We start from the raw sequence: 21,010 nt of genomic DNA, 5'->3' as shown, positions 1-21,010 counted from the left end.
TATTTTTCAGTAATAATTTTTTAAAATAGAATATAAAAAAAGGGAAAGAGATCCCTACCTAGGGCCTATAGAACCTGCATGTACGCTTTGGCCAATGGGAGCGCATGTGCAAGCATTGCCCTAGGTGGGATTTTTGCCTTTCCATGGGTAGCATGGTACTTTCACATGTTTTTGTGTTTAGGCACAGAGCCATGCAGGCCACGCGACCAAGTAGGATACTTTTCTCCATTAAAAAAAACATAAATAATACCTAAGAGAGCTTAAACTATCCTATTTAATAATGGAATGAGTTTGCTTCGGTTCAAGGGGTCAATTGGAAAAGGGTCTCGAATTTAGGGATGTAAATGGATATCCGAAAATCTGAATCCAACCCGCATCCGTATCCGTTTGGGGATATCCATATTCGTTTAGAGATATCTGGGAAAAAATCCGAATGCTCCGATAAAAATCCGTTCGTAAAAAAATCCGAATACTTAATAATAAAAAATTAAATAAATAATAATCTTGAGGGTTTTTGAAGATTCAACATGTTCTAGAATATGAGGAAAAGAGAATCACGATCTAAGAATATGGATTGAGAGTGAATTGTATCTACTAGGGGGAGGAAGGTCCGCGTTACACAAGGCATAGATGTAAATGGAAGATCGAAAATCCGAATTCAATCCATATCCAAATCCATCTGAATCCGTTTAGAGGTATATTTGTATTTGGCCAGGGAATATCCGGATTTGATCACATCCGATCTGTATACGAGCTGAATCTGATCCGTTTACATCCCTACTCGAATTCCAGTCCCAAATTGAAACCCTTCCCTTGCTCATTCTAAGCTCTAGTAGGCATGGTTTTAGTGTAAAGTATCAGATCGGGTATGAGTCTTCTTCAAAACCAATATGAAACCAATATGGTATCGACACCATGGTTTGAGGTATCAGTATCATATTGCCTGTATCGAGCGATGCGTATCTGTTTCGCAAGTGACCAATATCGATACCTTATCGATGATACGATATGGACAAGGGGTAAATTGGTCAAAAACCCCATTTTTTAAAAGAGAATCAGAGCATATTTGTCCTATACAATCGATCTGTGCCAATACCGATCCGATAATGTATCGGTTTCCGAGTTGATCGATACCCTTTTTGATATCATGCATTAAACCATGATCGACACAGATAGGCTGTAGCAGACAAGTTTACCCCTAATTTTCCTTTAAAATGTGTTGTTTGACAATTTTACCCCTTTTTCGTACCATTTCACCAATATAGTATCAACTAGGTATCGGTATCGGTATCGGTATCAGTATCAGTATCGGTATTGGTCTTGGTATCGATCACCTTCAAACCGTGTATTATCCGATAGAATCTTTATCCGATACCGATATCTCAAACCATGGTAGTAGCCTAGTAGGTAGATCAGATGTATCACTTGACCGTATGTGCTGGTGACATGTGTCAATTTTTTGGAGGTGTGATATAGGCTGTTATAGGGTTAGTTGCAAAGAAATATATAGTTAGTTAAGAAGATTAAAAATTGAAATTTAAAATCTTCCCTGAAAAGCTTCCGTCTATTACGGATTTACGGTCATGACTTGTGCAACAGAACCTGAAAACAGGAAAAAAAAAAAGCTAACTGTCAATGTCCCCACGGTGCCTAACGCCTCTCTCTCTCTATCAAAAACAGAATTTAGAAACTTAAACCTACGAAGAATTCAATCAAAGCACGCAACAGCAACTGTTAACAAATACAGCTCATATTTTTTGTTCGGCCAACTTTTTAAATGCTTAGCTCGAAATCTTCCCTCCATTCTTCCAATGTAAGTAAGGAACTGAAACATTTCCCTCTCTTTCTTGCTCTCTTTTCCTCCGAATCATCCATTTTTTGGTAGGGGAAGAGGTTTGTTTATCGTTCATGGTCTGCTCCTCCCCCTGGTACCAGGAAGAGGTCTCGAATAAGTCATGTCGAAGAAGAGACATACATTCTCAGTTCGCTATGTTTTCTGGTTGGTATCGAAGCCCGTAATCTCGCTCTCGATTATGCTCTGTTTCTTCGTTCTTCTTAGACTTCACTCGCAATCGAGGCAACAGTTCTCGATAGCTCATTCTCTCAGATCTCGTAACTTGGATGAGCACTTCTCTGGAACTTCCAAGATCGCTTTCTTATTCCTTGTGCGAAGGGACCTCCCCCTCGATTTTATATGGGACACCTTCTTCCAGGTAAATTTTCATTCTTAATCCAATACTTGGTTTTCTTCCCAATATGGACTCGAAGCTTTATATTTTGGTGATTGTTGAGTTTGGGAGTTTCCAGAATGCAGACACGGGGAACTTTTCAATTTATATTCATTCAGAGCCTGGTTTCGTGTTTGATGAATTGACCACGAGATCACCTTACTTTTATGGTCGGCAGCTGAACGAGAGCGTTAAGGTACCTCAAAGAAAAACGTTATCTTATTTAAGATTTGCTTATTTTCTTTGGGTGGGGTAGAAATTCAATGGTTCTATTTCGCTGAAATTGAGTTTGAGTCTCATGCTCCAGGTAATGTGGGGAGAATCGAGTATGATCCAGGCAGAGAGGTTATTGCTCGCAGTGGCTCTTAAGGACCCCGCAAATCAGAAATTTATACTCCTCTCCGATAGGTTGGTTTCTTCTATTGAATAAGTGCTCATTGCATCTCAAGCTTATTATGATTTTAGTTCTGCACCAGTGTTGGTCTTGTCTAGATTAAGGATTCTTAAACTATGTGGTGGTTCTATCGGATTGTCTTCAATCATTTCTCCAACTCCTTTGTCACTGAAGCTCCAGTAGACTAAATTGACGTCCTGCAGCCATTATGGAATCCTCTTTTGGAGAAACTGATAGGTCTGTGAATCACAAGTGAGATGGCTGTTATATTTCCAGATTCCAAACTAAGGTTTTAAAGCTTTTGAAGATTTGCTTGAGGTTCCAAGCTAGGTGAGGCAACATTTTGTGGCTATCTTCTTAGATCCACAAAAAGAAGTCCAGGAATCAGGTGAAGCACAAAGCTGATGGGTCTTCTTTTATTCAAGCAAGTGAATTTTCTTAGATCCATCAACACCTTCAAAACTTAGAATTTCTTTGTTTTCCTAATATATTGGGGGGAAAATCTTGAAATACCCGTCATCAGTCCAAAAGGCTGGATTGAAATTGTTTTCCATGCACTTTGGCCTCATCAGTCCACATGCCATAGGTACATATGAAAGGTTAGGGTATCTAAAGTAAAAGAAGCCTTAAGAAAGATAAAGTAGGAAAGGCTCCAGGACCAGATGGGGTCCCAATAGAAATGTGGAAGTGCTTAGGCTTTTGTGGGTTATCTTAGCTAACCAATCTATTTAACAAGATTACGAGCTCAAGGAAAATGCCAGATGAATGGAGAAGCATTGTGGTCCCAAACTAAAAGAATAAAGGTAACATTCAAAGCTGCAATAACTATAGAGACATAAAACTAATGAGTCATACTATTAAATTATGGGAGAGGGTTATTGAAGCCCACTTGAGAAGAGAAACTACAATCTCAGAGAACCAATTTGGTTTTATGCCAGGTAAATCCATGATAGCTATTTACTTGCTCAGGAGGCTTACGGAAAGATTTAGAGTTTGCAAGAAGGATCTCCATATGGTCTTTATGGACCTATAAAAGCCTATGACAGAGTCCCTAGAGAATTAATTTGGCATGTATTATAGAAGAGAAGGGTGTTGAATTAGTATGTGGACATAACTAAAGATATGTATGATGGTCTGGTAATTAGCATCAGAACTATGAGGGGTCAAGGTAGTAAATTCCCAATTACAATTGGGCTACATCAGGGATTAACTTTAAGCCCTTATTTGTTTGCGCTTATCATGTATGAGTTCTGGTGAATGAGACAAAAGCAGGGATTAACGTTAAGTTGGAGTTATGGAGATCGACCTTGGAATCAAGAGGTTTTAAGATTAGTAGAACGAAGATGGAGTATATGGTGTGTAACTTTAGTTACACTAAGACAGATAACGAAGTGGTGAAGGTTGAGGAGCAAGAGATGCCGCAAAGTGATTTTTTTAGATATTTGGGGTCAATCATAAATAAAGAAGGTGATATAGAGGATGATGTTGCTCATAGAATTAAAGTGGGATGGATGAAGTGGAGAAGTGCGTCCAGAGTGTTGTGTGATCGATGTATTCCTTTAAAGCATAAAGGAAAGTTCTATAGAACACTTGTATGACCGGCTATAATGTAAGGGGTAAAATGTTGGGTAGTTAAGAAGCGTCATATAGACAAACAAAGTGTAGCAGAGATGAGGATGTTGAGATGGATGTGCGACAAAACTAGGAAGGATAAAGTAAGGAATGAACATATTAGAGCTGATCTGGGAGTTGCACTGATACATGATAAGCTCCGTTAAAGTCGCTTGAGGTGGCATGACCATTTTCAATGGAGGCTTGGGATGTTCCAGTATGGAGGAGTGATTTGATTCAGATTGAAGGAACTAAAAGAGTTAAGGGCATACCTAAACTGACTATAGGAGAAGTAGTGAGGAAAGACATGCATAGTTTAGGCCTTGTCTCAAGTATAACCTTGAAGAGAGCTGATTGGAGGGCAATGATCCATGTAGCCGACCCTATTTAGGTGGGATAATGCTGTGTTGCTGTTGATGCTGTTGTGTCCTTTTTTTACTATTATTATTTTTTATATTTTGCTTTGCAAGGATCAATTTAGCCAACTCCATCGGTTGGGATAAGGCTGAGTTGTTGTTTGTTGACGTAAGTTATGTGATGAAAACCCAACCTATGTGATAGGAGATCCGTGGGATTAGATTCAACGGGTAAAAACAAAGTCACCATATAACTTGGGAAGGTAGTATTCACCATAATGACTGGAGGATGGGTCATAGAACTCATAAACAGCCATGGTCCAGACAAAATGTGTGGGTGTGTTAATTGTGGTGCACACTGTGGGCTACCTAAGTAGATGTAGGAGGTGAGGTCGCCTCCAATTAGAGTTTTAAGGGCGACTCTCTAAACACCTTTGAAGATGGGAAGGCCAGATAAAAATTGTCCTTATTACTCGAAAGGGACACTAATAAGCTCGGATGTTAGGATATGGATGTCAAGTCAGTTGGCACCCGGACTCTGTAGTGTGGCTTATTATTAGATCTAATGTAGATTCACATACAAAAGACATCTATAAGGAAGCGTCCTAGTACTCTTATGTGCTCAATCATTTTGTTTTGTTTAGTTGGTATTTTGTAATTTGTGGGGGAATTGTTGTAAAATATATTTTAAATTGAAATTTCAAAATTCCTTTCCTTTTTCCTTGAATTGGTTTTGGTGTTTCCCTCTCACAAGGTTTGTTTCCTTTGATATTTTAGAAGTTGCATTTTTAAAGCACTTTTTTGTGTGGGAACTTTAGTCCCACATTGGAAATGGAAGAGTATGATGGGAGGTTAATATATGGAAATGGGAATTACAAGGGTAGGGTTCCTTGAAGATAAGTATCTCTCCTCCCACATATATGGGTGTTGGTCTGGGGTGCTTTTCACATGCGCATGTGCTGGGCCAGGTTGTGGCGTGGTGTGGTGTGGCGATGCCTTGGGATGTGTGAAACCCTTCTTTGCTCCAGACTTGAATCTAAATTCTTGTTTTTTCACCTAGCTGGTGCCGGATAGGACTTTTCCGACACTAGCGTTAGGTGCTTTAAGTGTCATCCAGAGAGTAAATGGTGTCCGAGTTTGTCACTAACCCATCCAGCACAACCCACTCTTTGTCTGACCCTTGTTATATCTCACCAGCATGGTCCAGCGCCGGCCAGCCTGTTACCGGCGCAAGCGACACCTCTTCAGGTGCCAGCCAATGCCTCTTCTGAGCCAGCAACAGCTAATTTCTATTTCTCTTTTCTTGAGAGATACCTCCCTTGGACAGGTGCTTCAAGGGGCGTTTTTTTCCTGTATAAATAGGTGACATTTTTGGTACTTCTAGAGATCATTCTATGAGTCTAAGTGCTCCTACTTCCTTCTAAACTCACTCTATCTTTCTTTCTCGGTTTTGGGTTTTTACATACTGTTTGAGAGTTCCTTCTTCCCCATTCTCTTTACTGATTGAGCATAGCAAAGTTCCCCAACGTAGCCCCGTAAGTGAGTGCAACAATTATTGGAGGGCCTTAGGGGCTGTTTCACTTGGGGATTGATTCACAATAACCCTCTTGCACCATAGGGGGTGAATACAATCTTAAGAATCGTGACTGGTGGCACGACTCAGCCCCACCATCACTTCGACATTCATTTGGAGCAAGTTGAAGCAGCAAATTGGTGTTCAAGTTCAAGTGCTTTACAAGTGGAGTACTATCATATCATTGAGTTCTTATTGTTTAAGTTTACATTTCTATTGTGCTAATCTCTCAAATCTTACTTTGACTTTCGTGGAATACATATAAGGGTGAGATTCTCTTATAGCCCTTGTGTAGTTAAAAAAAATAAACAGGTCTCCTAGATATTTGATGCATCTCTATATCTTTAATTTAAAATTTTTACTAGTCCTTGTATGCATTAAAAAATATTACTGAACTGATATGTGATGTACCTATAAGCTAAAAGCTGCAACGGTAAAATGTGGGGGAACCCACAGCTGTATGAATGGTTCACAATCCAACTTATCTGTGGTCCTGTCAAAGCCAGTTTCAGACCCTTTTCAACATTTAGCTATGAGCCCAATTTTGATGTTAGGGACGAGTCAATCCTTTTCTATTGATATCTTCTTCTTTTGGGATTCCAAGGAGGAAATCTTCCTCTCCCTGATTAGGGTTTGATCAGTGCAGTACTGCAGTTTACTAGTAATTGACCAATCGATTGCACTTTTCTCTTCTTGCTTCTTACCCTATAGTCTTTGAGTTCATGCATGAATATTTCCTGTTATTCTCAAAATCAGGTTTTCATATTCTAATTAACCAATGGATTGTGCAGTTGTGTACCTTTGTACAACTTCAGCTACATATATAATTATGTTATGTCTTCGCCAAGGAGTTTCATGGAAAGGTGAATATAGTTTCATGACCCTGACATGGTTGCTACTGATTTCTTTTCACAATTTGATATCCATCACAAGAAAAAAGTTGGTTTTGTTTTAGCAATGTAGCTCCTACCCTACCCAGGACATTATTCTTGTTCTTAAGAATGCATAAGAAAAAGAAGAAAAAAAAAAGAAGCTGAACTTTATGTAGTGTATCACTTTATCTGAGTTACTTGTAGTTGTTTCTGTATTCTAGCTTTCATGACACAAATGAAGGTCGTTACAATCCAAAGATGTCTCCTGTAATACCAAAGGATAAATGGCGAAAAGGTTCTCAGGTTCTCCTCGTTCTCTTTTATTTTATTCTTTTCATATATTAATTTTGGGGTGTTGTTCTCTGTGCCGCAGCGCAGCCTGCGCCCAGGCACATGGGGGTGGGCGCAATGACCACCCTGCCCCTTGCACAGGCTGCCCATGTGCCTGGGCGCAGGCTGTGCTGCGGCACAGAGAACATACTTTTGAGAAGATACAAGTTAGTTATTATTTTAATCACCATACAAGAAATTTATCACTAGCTTGTTCAGGTTATTGACCATTCTAAATCTATTGCAAAATTTTCTGTGCTTACTCATATCTTAGCCCAGCTCTGTCTGCTAAACTTTTCTTTCTGTATTCAAAATAAATTAATTGAATGAGCCAGTAGCTGTTTAGGGGTTGTTTGGTTGCAAGGAGATGCTTTCCTTATTAAAAATAAGTCCAAGTCACAGGTGTTCATGGGAATAGTAAATGCTGCTTCATAGAAGCCCTTATTTTGGAAAATGTTTGCTGAAAGCAGGCATTTACTGTCCATGGCACGAGTTGGCCTGAACTTCTTCCATTTCTTCCAGTGAAACAATCACATTGGTGTTCAATCAAGCATCAGAAAATGTTACATTTGTGTTCATTTCCAGATAGAGTTCTACTTTGGCTTTCAATTATCGATGCCAATTATAGCTTACCATTAAAATGATTTTGAAAATTTCAGTGGATTACATTAGTTCGAGAACATGCAAGAGTTGTGGTAGATGATGATATTATCTTTCCAGTTTTCAAGAGATTCTGCAAGGTGAGAGTGAGACAACTTTACATCTCTGACCAAATTTTAACACATTGAGTGATGCAATCTTTCCTTTTCTCTACCCTAGTGGGATATGAATTGCAAATTATGATTTTTTTTCTTTTCCCTGGGGTGTTGATACTATATTTGCATAGTTAGAGGGCAAATGGTTATCTTTACCACATTATGTCGGGGAAGCATATTATTTGAGGCATTCTAGGGTAGAAGATGCTTTTTCTTGTTGTTTGAATAATAATAATTTTGTTTTTTGCTTCTTACTCTGCAGCGAAGGCCACCCTTAGACACCAGAAAGGGAAAGCTGAATCTTGTAAGTGATCTTTTCTTTACCTCTAAGTAAATGCAATGGGAAATATGGGATAGAAACTTTCTTATATTCAATTTTAATGTTGTTTCCTTGCACCAAATCTTCTACTAGTCTTTTAAGCAAAATTTTTGCTTAAAATTCTCTCATTTCAGCTCAAGTTTATAGCTCAAATTTTTTTTTTTCATTTTACTGTGCTGTACATGATACACCGTACCCAGGTTACATACAGCGCTTTATACTTATATAGCCTACAAAATGTGATGGCTTGTACAAGTGGGGGCCAAAGCAAGGTCACTCATGTTTGCATATATAGGGGAATCCCACTTTTTAGTACAAGAGGTTGGAGTGGCTTAAATTAATGGGTAGGTATTTCTTCTGCTAGTGCTGACATCAGATGTAAGACTTAATCTTGTGAAAACTACAGAGGTAGATGAAGCATTGTAAGAACGACAGAAGCTATTGATGCATTATGGAATCACCCAATCTTTAATGTTGCTTCTGAAAATGATAGAATAAGCATTAATCCATGCCTAAGGATCATTAGATAAGCAAAATAATCATAATTGTTTAAACGGATCAAGACCAAGTGGAATCTCAGACACATTGAAGCAATATAGATTTTTCAGGAGAATATAAATTAAGGGCAAAATATCTGCATGCCATCTGTGTGCGGATTCTTTCGCACGCCAAGAGACAAAAAGAGGTTGGGTCCATTGACTCCATTCTCTCTCTCCCTCCTCCCTAATGCAGTTAAGAACTTAAGATTGTCCAATTGGGTCAATTGGGCATCATAAAACTTTATTTTGGCCCATGGTTGGGTTCTATAGACCTTAGGCTTCTTATAAAGTGGGGATAATGTTAGTACACAGGATTAGTAGTTAAATTATGTGTTTGAGTTTGATTAGGATACTTAATAGCTAGATAGAATTCTTGTTTTGAGTTTATTTACTTTATTGAGTGTTTTAGAGTGATTAGGAATCCTATTATGCGGGGGGGGGGGGGGGGCGGGGGGGGGGGGGGGGGGGGGGGGGGGGGGGGGGGGGGGGGGGGGGGGGGGGGGGGGGGGGGGGGGGGGGGGGGGGGGCGGCGGCGGGGGGGGGGGGGGGGGGGGGGGGGGGGGGGGGGGGGGGGGGGGGGGGGGGGGGGGGGGGGGGGGGGGGGGGGGGGGGGGGGGGGGGGGGGGGGGGGGGGGGGGGGGGGGGGGGGGGGGGGGGGGGGGGGGGGGGGGGGGGGGGGGGGGGGGGTCGGGCTATTATGAGTACAAAAAATCCTATTCTTAACAATTATGAGTACAAAAAATTAAGAATTTTAGAAGGTCTATATATATGTAATACATCCCCATCAATTAGAGATGATTTGAATAAATTTTTAAAGAGTTTTGGTGCTGTTGAGCAGTGCATACGGGATTGGTGTCCCAAATCTGATCTCTTTTGTTCTCTTCTTCTTCCTTCTTTCTCCCAAGAAGATCGATCTCTTCTCTCTTCCCACCCCTTCCATCAATCTGATTTCTTCCCTTGACAACGCAGTTGCTTCCTTTATCTCAGATTTGACCATTGGGCCTACTTGCATCTTAGATCCTTTATATGGATTTTCAGATTGCATCACCCCACCCTCTCAAAACCTCCCCATTTTACGTTCGTAATCCGTCCCTCCATTCGCCTGAATTAGTACTTGGGCGTTGGAGGGAACCCTCACCCTAAATTTGGGAATTATAGAATTACCGAGGAAATGCATAAACCAAAACACAGATGATGCATGAATAGGAGTGCAGGGAAAAGGCACCTTCTTGTCTAGTCATAAAACCCCTTCTCATTAAGACTTGTGAATATAGAATACCAAGGAAATATTAAACCAAACTGTCAATATGCAAAATTAGGAAGAAAAAAAAATCCTTCATCTACAGTCCGCCGGACCCCTTCTTGTTCAGGACATGAACCATTAAGGCCTTTCATTGTCCACCATTTGTTATGTGTCTTCTTCTTCGTCCACTCATAGGAAAAACATATCTCTCTTGTTATATAGTTCAGTTGATTCAGTTTCTATGTAACTAGAGCCGATATGTTGCAAAATTCAGGAAATGATTTCTGTCCCATTGCTTCATAAGTACTGTTCTCTTAATCTCTTCTCTAATTGTAGTTCCTTATCTAAGTATATGGATTTTTGTCCTTAATATGTTTATCAATTGCAGCAATTGCAGAAACAGCATAACTGTATCCCAGACGAACACTATGTACAGACATTACTATCAGTAAGCATTAATTTCCTACTGCAAATTTTCTTATTTAGATTTTTATGTTTCTTGAAATGTACTTCATAGCATAGTTCAAGGAAAAAAAGAAAATGAGCGAACCAGACACTGAAACCAGGTTAGACTGGAACAGCCCTTCTATTTGGGTCAGTCTGGAGTCTGGACAGAGAACCACCTAGGACTAAAGCTGGAATCAGACCATCCGGTTTCCAAAAACAATTATTTTGTTTGATGTTTTTTCAATTAGTTTTTAATTCGTTTTTCAAAACTACCATTTAATAGGTCAAAGCTGGATTGAGCTTGAACTGGCTCCATTTTCAATTTAATGAACCTGTCTGGTTTTAAAAAGTAGGCTACATAATTTCCCCATTCCAACAAAATTATTCGATCATCTGCTCAAACAAGGGCAAGGAAAACATCCTAGGGGTAGTTTTGTAAATACATGGATTTCTGTGTAACTTTTTCAGCCAATGTTTTAAGTAAAATCCCCCCCCTGAGAGGCTTTCTCCTGCACCTTGGTTTTTTATGGGGAATAAAAATGTTTTCATAGAGGATCCCAACTTGCAAGGAAAGGCTTTGGCAAGTAGAAGCTGATATGGTGGCACTAGAATGCTGCATGTATTCTGCTGCCACACTTCTTCATGTTGCTTCATGTTGCAAGTTTAAGTCTAATAATCTATTCTTCTGAGACTGTAAGCCCAGTAATCTATTGTGGCATCATTAACAAGGTTTTTTCTGTTCATATGGGGGAAGAGGGATGGTTCTATTTATTACATATTTCTCCAAGCTCATTAGGCTCAAACTTGCATATAGGTTAGAGGATGCTATTATGAAATACATTGACCCCTGGACACCCCCCTCCCCTTGGCCCACAACCACAACTGGCACATGCAAAATGATATATGTTGCTTCCTAAAGCCTTCTCCTGTTATCTACATAAAAATTGATAGTTTTATATATATATATATATATGGGACTACCTGGTCACACGCTCCTAAGCCCAGGCAAAGGGTTGGTGAAATGACCACCCTGCCCCCATGTTGGATGCCGGGGCGCACACTCCCATTGGCCCCCATACTGATAGTGTGGGAAGGAAGCTATACACCACACCAATGGTTGTCTTGAAAAGGGCATCATTCACATGGGGTCCACATATTCAAAGCAGGAGAGAAAAATAATAAAAAAAATCCATGTGAGAGGGAAATTGCACTCTGGCAGCATGGGGAATTTTTTTCCCATATATAAGTAATTTATATTTTATTTGCTCTAGAAGCTCATTGTATTGCCATCATATATAAAGGGCAAGAGATCGCTGTCTGGTTGTGTAGTGCCTGCACCAGTGTGGGGGCCAATAAGAATGCATGCAGGATCATTTGACTGAATGAGATTTTTAAGTTCTTAGTTCACTGGTCGCTATGCGGTAATTTTGCACGGTCCTGTGTCTGGGCGCAGGAACCATGCGACCGATTAGCGTTCTTTTTTCCCATAATAAAATGGATTGGTTCTAAGCTGCAAAATATTGTGGAACCTTCAAACTTCAACACTATTTTGGTGATCACTTATTCGACTATTTTTTATGTTTCACATTTGCATTAGATGAGCGAGCTTGAAGGTGAAGTTGAAAGGAGAACATTAACCTACGCCATTTGGAACCATTCCACAACTAACATGGAAGTGCACGGTTGGCATCCTGTGACTTTTAACTATGCAAAGGCAGGACCTCAACAAATAAAAAAATTAAAGGTCAATTACCTTGCCTTCTCTCTGAATCACTTTGATGCTTCACAACTTGGCCATGCGAGTCCTCAATAGATAGACTGACCATGCTGTGTAATCTTGGTTGTATATATTCTCTCTGCTGTAAAATAGTTACATATGGAGCAGTCTGATTGGGTGCTCAGCTACTGTTGGCCCTCCTAAAATTGCTCCGTCGGCATAGCTATATTATCATTTTTATGCTTATGCTGGTTTTGTGGTTGTGGTTGTGATTTTAGGAAGGGATTTAGAGTGCTTCCCCCCTCCCCCCCCAAAAAAAAAAAAAAAAAAAAAAATCTTTCAATAAATAGGACTTTCCTCTTGAAGGGTAGGCAGAAAATATCAATAACTGCGTTGTTCCAAGGAATCATTTGGGGTTGGTTGGATGTCAAATGTTGTAAGATCTAAACAACACCAAAATGGAAACTATTCTAGTCACTGCCAATAATGAATTAGTAAATAACTCAGAAACTTACTTTCTACAGGTTGGATTTTACTACATTTCAACCTAATTACTTAGATTTTAGTTAAAAAAATGTTTGAATGCAGACAGTTTTACTTCACTTTTCGACTAATAATATCCAAATTGTTGATATTTTCTCTAATTCTATTATTGCTCTTTTCTTCTTAAAATGTTCTACATTAATTTTTGTCATTTTAAATCCAACTAGATGGAGCCTTGGGTTTCCTTTTGTTTTTTTGCAGTTTCCCTAAGGGGAGGGGTGCCCTCAAACATGGGGGCCACCAAGATTATTGCTCCTTTTAGACTGTATGGTCTATCACTACCTTAAAAAATTTAGATTCTTCATAGCCAGAGGTCCACCTCCTTCCCTGTTCAAACTATAGTACTTGTTTGTGTTAGCTGCCCTGTTTCTTCCATGTTTTAAACCTTTGTTGTACATGCTCTTAAACACCTTCTTTCATGGTTTTTAGGGCTTTCTGATTTAGTAAATTTTTTATTCTTTTGCTTCTCTTTACAATAAATTTTCATGTTATACAATGTTGCAGGAAATCTATCATGTGTACTATGAGACTGATTACAGAACAGAATGGTGTCGTACCAATTCTACATTTGTCCCCTGCTTCCTGTTTGCGAGGAAGTTTTCACCTGGTGCTGCCATGCACCTTTTGACCCAGGGAGTGGTGGGTTGATTGCCCTTGGTGCACTAATGCTCATCTTTTAACAATAGGCTTGACCATCTCCTTATGTAGTCATTGCTCAGTGTCTAGTTTGTAGTGAGGCACCCATCAGAGGCTGACAGGAATTTTACATTACATGATGTATACAGAACAGTTTTTGACACTGCTCATAAAAAATATTGCAATGTGGCAGTGACTGTTCAACCTTACACACAAAAAAGGAAGCTATGATTATCAAAAGAAAAATGAAATAAAAAGGCAAGAATTATGGAAATACTTGGTCACTGTGAGCTGATTTAAGTTTGATACGGATTGTAAAATATGGCTGATACATATTGAGCAATTTTGTCAATTCTATGACTTTATGTTTGTCTGCAAATATCATTCTGATGAATTATTCAAAACAATTGCTATGGATAAGAAGCATTTCCTTACCCATCCAAAAGAAATCGTTACTTGTATAAAGTCCTACTGAAGCGACTTGTTTATAATTGACTGATCTAAGGAAAGTTGCCTAAACCCGCTCATCTTTTTCTGGAGGGCCACAGTCGTATACTTCTAAAGCACTTGTCTTTTTGTCAAGGGATATCTCTTTTGGGGAACATCTATAGGCTTCAATAATGTAAATCCAATATTTCATAAGAACAAATCATAAACAATGAGAAAGGGGGAAGAAATTATTGAAGAACTAAACTGATACGCCAAAAGCTTCAGAGCCAAAATCCTTTAACCTATCCCATACTAGGCTGGCCTAAACTACCATACACTAGATTGAACCCTGTTAAGAAAACAACGCCCAGAAGTGGCGATTTGCAGAAGAAAACGAAAATAGAAAAGACACAAGGCACAACACACAAGATTTACGTGGTTCACCCCCAAGATGGGAAGCTACATCTACGGCCGAGCAACAGAACAGATTTCATTATCTTTTAAATGTTACTGACCCAATCCTTCAAGAAAGATGGGGGGGAGATATCTAGCACTAAATTCTTTGGAAGGTTTGTGTCGGATAGACCTGTTTGGACTGCTTCTGTTAATGGAAAGTTCTCCATTAAGACTGCTTGGGAATCTATTCGCCAACAGGGTGCAGCTGTAATATGGCATAGACTTGTGTGGTTTTCTTCGACCCAAACGAGGTTCGCTTTCATAACCTGGTTGGTGTTTCATCGTAGGCTAACTACCAAATGTCGCCTTGCATCGTGGGGTGCTGCTATCGACACAACTTGTTCTCTATGTTTGGAGGCTCCTGAAACCATTGATCACCTCCTATTTCAATGCTCCTTTTCCAAAAAGATCTGGAAAGAGATCGTTACTCTAAATGGATTTCAGAGAGGACCATTGAGTTCGTGGCAGGAGGAAATTGATTGGATGGTTGATCACTTTGAGGGTGAATCCCTCATAAATTGCATTCGAAGGTTCAGCCTAGCATCAATGATCTACAGAATCTGGGGAGAGAGGAATTACGGAGTTTTCAAGCAAAGGCAGCAAGATTATTCTGCTGTTCTTAGACATGTTATTCATGATACAAGAGGGCGATTCTCGGACGTGGAAAAACCAGTTCTAGATAATGATGTGAACAAAAGTTTCTTTCACCGCTGGCAACTCAATGTCTCATATCAGCATTCTATAGCAACGCCTCATGTTTGGTCTCTTCCGCCTTCCCAATGGGTTGCTATTAATTGTGATGGATCTGTATGTGCTGATCATGGTGGATATGGTGCTATAGGCCGTGATTCGGCTGGGAAGGTGCTCTTTGCTATCGCGGGTGGTGCCCAGGAAACCAACATTCTGGTGATGGAATTGATGGCTATTAGAGGGGGTCTTCAGAAGGCACGAGCCTTAAATCCTCCCCAGGTTCAGGTTCGGTCAGACTCACAGTGTGCAGTGCAGATGATCACAGGCTTATACCAAAAGCTGTGGTATGGACTTGGTTTGATTGAGGATATCCATTGCCTTCATGATTGCTTTCAAAGCTGTGGTTTTTCACATCAAGTTCGTGAAGTGAACAAATGTGCTGATTTCCTTGCAAGCTTTGTTCAGTCCTGCGAAGAGATTCATTTAAGTCCTGATTGCCTCCCAGAGACGCTCTCTGCTTTGGTTAGAGATGATGTCAATGGGAAGAAATTTTTCAGAATGTAGCCCTCATGTAAAAGCAATTTATTTTATATAAATATATACCTCCCTTTTTCCCAACAAAAAAAAATAGTACAAATGCCCCTGACCCAAAAATTGTCAAACTGAATAGGGTTGGACCAAAACATAACATATATCGAAAAATATACCATTTTGAAGGTCTCAACGAGCCCAATACAACAACTCCTTGCCTCTGGCCATGATGTATGCTTTTTTCAGCCATTCGAGGTCATTTCGAGGCCGAAATGGCCCTCCAAAAATCCTCTAAACCAAAGTTGGGCTTCACCAATAGCAAACCCCATTAGATAGTTCTTTCCAAGTAGCTCTACTCTTCGTCAAGGTTTTTACTAGGTACCAGGTAGCCTTTTCTTGATGGTTTTCATTCTACTCCAGGTAGTCCTTTTTTGAGACTGTGACTCGAACCCGTAACGTGGTGTGTAATTTTGATACCAAATGTTAGGTACTTGATCGATACGTCAAAAGCTCCAGAGTTGATGGGACACATTAAATCAAGCCCTTTAACCTATCTTATATTAGATTGGCCTAAACTAGGGCCCATACATTAGATCGAACCCCATTAGGCACATAACAGGAAATGGAAATAGCTTAAGGCTCTCTTTGGCATAGTTTATATTTATATTTATGACCTATTTATGAATAATCAATTATGATAATAGGTTATAGGCTATAAACAATAATCATTTGGTTACTATTAGACATAATAGATTATATAATGAAAAATAGGTTTGATATGCTTAAGTGAAGAATATATCATGTACTATGGTGGGGGCTAGATGGGGTTGGAGACAGAGGGGGACAAAAGAGAGGCTTTGTTCTAATTTTTGTTAATTTTACTAATTTACCCTCACTTAAATAGCAATTCTGCACATGTTCATTAATGGTACCCGCATAAACAAACATTAACAGTTTATGGTGATAAATCATAAACAACTCTCGAACTGTTAATGAATTTATGTTTATATTGATTTATTTTAATGGAAAATAGGGATCATAAATCATACCAAACACATCTATTTATGTTTGTGTCAGATAAACATAAATTTAAATTATACCAAAGAGAGCCTAAATAAAAAAGGGAAAGTCTGTTTGTGGTTACAACTTTCTCTTTCCTTTTTTGTCCTTCATTATTTTTCATTCTCATTTTGATTGGGTATTTTACATTCTCCCTCTCCCCATTCTCCATCTTCGGCACCCTTCTCCCTTCGGCTCTCCCTCTCCCTTCCCCTACCTCTTCGGCTCTAGCTCTCCCTTCCACTCCCTCTTTGTATTTCCATGAACCCACCCCCACCTCTGCTCTCCTGCCCTCCCCATCCCACTTTGTATTTTCCCAACCTCACCTGCACCTCCATCCCTACCTTTGCCCTTGCCGTCCCCCATCCCCTCCTTCAACTTCTGCCCACACCACCCCATATCCGCCCTCCTACATGCCCCACCCCCCCAGCTTTGCTCCCTGCCTCCCCCACCCCAACTATATTTCCTCTGCCCCACCCCTACCTCATCTATGTAACTAACCTCCCATACCCCCTATAACTCCCCCCATCTCTCGTCTCTTTCATTTCCCTCATCCCGCACTCTGACCCGCAACCTCGCCACCCCAGCAGCCCCTTGTTGTTGATCTTACGACCTACGATAAGCATAATTTCCTTAATCTGATTGGAACTCATCATGATTGAAGGTTCTACTATGATTGGTGGCGAACTTTAACGAAGATAATATCGTAGAGTCTTTTGATCTCCTCCTCGGTTTCCAATTGTTCCCCATTGACAATAGGCAACGAAATCCCTTCCAAAGCTCCGAGCAAGAGAGGACTTGGACTTTGTCACTGTCTATGTCAAGGTTCATGAAGTGCTCGTTGATACATTGGTCAAATGCTTCTTTGTCTTCCACCAAATCCCTTCAACATTAGGCCACTAAGAACTGCTACACTCATCTTGTTTGCTTCCCTTGCTATTCCAGCAACTGCGACAGCTCTGACTGCCTTTGCATCTCCCTCCTCCACCCTTGCTGACACATACTCTCTCTCATATTGTGAAATCACAAAATTAAACTTTCTATTCTAGTGCCACATTATTATAATGGGGGTAAAAAGTTCCGATTAGCAATCGAAACTTTAGAAGCTAAGTAGATGAAGAAGAAAGTTTTAAAAAACCCGGCCTTAGGTAACATAAGGCCCACCTAGCAATACCATGCGCATGATAATTTCGGACTTGGCTCCTGTCCAGCACTCTGCCCGGCTGCACATGCAATGTTGGACAGAGTGAGGTGTGAAAAGACCGCCTCACCCCTCATGCAACCCGGGCAGGATGCTGGACAGGATCTTTTGGGATAATTTCTCTCTACAAATATACCGTAAGTCATAGAATAGGAAGACATCATGAAGCAATCTGTTTTCACTATTAACAACGAAAACTTATTATCGGCGGTTGAGAAAGTTCATCAACAATATAACAAATAATTACTTGGGAATCAAAAAGAAGTCTAACCTTACTAATTCCAACAATCTTCACTCCCATTTGGATTGCAAAGGCCTTGCCAACAAATATGGTATTTTTCAACTCTACCCAGTTTACCATGATAATCCAATGACAAACACCCTAAACCCATAGCCTTGGGTTTAGAAGAGAAGGCAAAATCAGTGAAGATTGATCAAATTGTTCTTCCAGTATTTCCACAACTCTAGTTTCTTTTTCACTTACCCTACTAACAATTGATTTCAATCTTTTCGTTCTAGATATTGGATAGAAGAGCTTAGTACCTAGATACACGACTTCCGATGATATGACCTTAATAGCTAACTGGTCACTCAAATATTTTCGGCCAATGAGAATTTTCTGTTAAAATAGACTTTACTTCTATTGAAATTAATATATTAGCCAGACAAATTAGAGAACAATTTAAGAATGGCCTTAATTGTCAAAACATCTTCTTTAGTTGCTAGACAGAAAAAAAATGTATTATCTGCAAACAATAAATGAGTTACCTTAGGAGCATTCTTTGCAATATTAACCCCATTGAATAGATTAATATCTCCATACACTCGCAAGAGTCTTGAAAGGACCTTCATATCAACTATAATAAAATGGGTGTAATAGGCAAGTTTGTCTAAACTCTCGACGCTTCTGTATTATCAAAAGAGCTTCCATGCAACTTAGAGTATGACACTAAAGACATCATATATCCTACAAGATTAAATATACTATTTTTTTGGGGGTAGAAATATCCTACAAGATTACACCACTTAGAATCAAACCCCAAAATTCAAATTCGACATATCTAATTTGATTACCATATATTCACCGTTCTCTTTCTTATTTTTTAAGTAACATGAAATTTCTTGAGCAATAATTATGTTATCTACAATTTGCCTTCCAAGAACAAAGACAATTTGAAATTGAGAAATAAAAAGATACAGAGAGGCCCTCAATCTTTTAATAACTAAAATTTTAGCGGTTATGTTATAAGAAGCAGCACATAAACTAATTGATCGTAATTCATCCACAGAAGAAGCATTAGGTTTCTTGCGGATCATGGTTAACCCCAAACATAATGATTTTTGTTTGGAAAAAAATTATTTCCAAAGTTACAAAAAACAATTTTTAGAAGATCCAAACATTGATGATAAAAAAAACAAAGGGCTTGAAATCTATCAAGCCCATGAGCTTTAAAGGCTACGATGTTAAACATTTTCTTTTTAATCTCATTTTCATCCAAGAATCTACGAAAATGTATTATTTGTATTAAAAATAACCAACGAAAATAAAGACTCAACAAATGAGGGATCTAGGGAATTAGACATTTTAATCTCAGCAAGTTGAAATACAATTGATATGCCATGATTTGCTATTGGGTTGATTGGCGACATTCACGGGCTTCGTGAATTTTTTTGAAGCTATGTATTCTTGCATCACTTGGGAAAAGTCAATACATGTGCTGATTTCTTGGCCGGTTTTTTTCATTCTTGGCAGCTCCAACATTGGAAGACACAATTCCTCAACCCGGCCGGAAAATTAGTGTTGTACAATCAACATTGTTTGTTATGCCATTATATGTAATGTTTTGCTTTAAGCTTCCGGCTTCCATTCACTAGTCCTTGGATGCTTCTACCAGGAATTTCTTCTGGTCTAATGGCAGCAAGAGTATGGTTCCCACTATTACTTGGGCTACTATTTGCGAACCAAAGAGGTTTGGTGGTCTTAATATAAAATAGTCGGCTGCTATGAACCAAGCCTTACTTGCCAAGAAAGCATGGGAACTGCTCACATCTTAGTACTCGTTGTGGGGAAGATTGATGAAAACCAAATACTTTCCAAACTCTTCTTTCCTCATTGCATTCTGCATCATGCCCTTCTAATGCATCATGGGGTTGGAAATCGGTATGCTCTGCAAGAGATCTTATCAGGAAGGGCCTTTTTATTCAGGTAGGGGATGAGCAGTCTATTGACCCTTGGATTAATTATTGGATTCCATCGCATCCTCCTTCTGCTGCTCCATTTCCAATGCTTAGTAGTGCACCAAAGCGGGTTGCGGAGTTGATCGATTGTTCTAATGGTTCTTGGAAAAGAGACATGATTTTTCATTGGTGGCCTCTGGATGTGGCATTTCGAATACTTTCAATTCCTATTCTGATGTTCCTTAGGGAGGATAAATTCATATGGGCAGCAACGTCTAATGGTATGTTCACTGTGGCTTCTGCATACAATATTGCATTGAATGGCTTCTCTCATCAAATTGATCCTCTTTGGCTCAAGATATGGCATGTCCCTGCAGTTCCTAAGGTGCAACACCTTATTTGGAAAATTCTCCATCACAAACTACCCCTACCTGACCTTTTAATTAGCAGAGGGCTAAATCTGAGTCCCTATTGTTCTCTTTGTCTTGAGCATTATCAATCTATGGAGCACTTGTTTGGCGGTTGCAGGATCACTAGTCAAGTTTGGCAACAAGCGGGGTTACTTCATCTTTTCATGAATCAGTCAATGACTAGAACAATTTGCAATCTAATTAAAGGCCAGAATGATTCCGATAGGGATTGTATCCTGTTGATTTCTTATTGCTGCAGTATCTTGTGGAACATCTAGATCGATTATTGGGATTGGATCTTCCGCCAAGAGACTTTCAACCCAAGAGAGATTGTTCTTAGAGCAATCATAGGAGCAAGAGAAGTTGTTAGCCACTTTCACTTCACATCGGCCAGAGAGAGAAGATTGGTTCGTTGGAATCAGCCCCATCATCCATATGTGAAATTCAACATTGATGGCGCAAGTTTGGGTAATCCGGGCAATGTCAGTATTGG

At 39.6% G+C, this 21,010-nt stretch overlaps 2 protein-coding genes across 3 annotated transcripts; both read left to right on the top strand.

Annotated features, from left to right (window-relative positions):
• Positions 1-1,956: 1,956 nt before the first annotated feature.
• LOC122641925 (glycosyltransferase BC10-like) lies at positions 1,957-13,733 on the top strand. Of its 2 annotated transcripts, none has more exons than XM_043835261.1 (10): positions 1,957-2,213; positions 2,308-2,424; positions 2,536-2,636; positions 6,954-7,025; positions 7,256-7,337; positions 8,024-8,104; positions 8,382-8,423; positions 10,609-10,668; positions 12,265-12,411; positions 13,432-13,733. In XM_043835261.1, exons 1-10 carry the CDS (start codon positions 2,034-2,036, stop codon positions 13,573-13,575), a joined length of 1,026 nt encoding a protein of 341 aa, XP_043691196.1. In that variant the 5' UTR covers positions 1,957-2,033; the 3' UTR covers positions 13,576-13,733. The 2 variants fall into 2 exon arrangements, with proteins under 2 accessions (XP_043691196.1, XP_043691197.1); XM_043835262.1 differs by having other exon boundaries at positions 2,048-2,213; positions 2,315-2,424.
• A 763-nt stretch (positions 13,734-14,496) lies between these two features.
• Positions 14,497-15,702, top strand: LOC122643620. The gene has a single exon (XM_043837229.1). It carries the CDS (start codon positions 14,497-14,499, stop codon positions 15,700-15,702), a length of 1,206 nt encoding a protein of 401 aa, XP_043693164.1.
• The last annotated feature ends 5,308 nt before the right edge of the window (positions 15,703-21,010 follow it).

This window comes from Telopea speciosissima, chromosome 10 (assembly GCF_018873765.1).
Source record: "Telopea speciosissima isolate NSW1024214 ecotype Mountain lineage chromosome 10, Tspe_v1, whole genome shotgun sequence".
NCBI lineage: Eukaryota > Viridiplantae > Streptophyta > Magnoliopsida > Proteales > Proteaceae > Telopea > Telopea speciosissima.
This window is presented reverse-complemented; position numbering and strand designations above follow the sequence as displayed.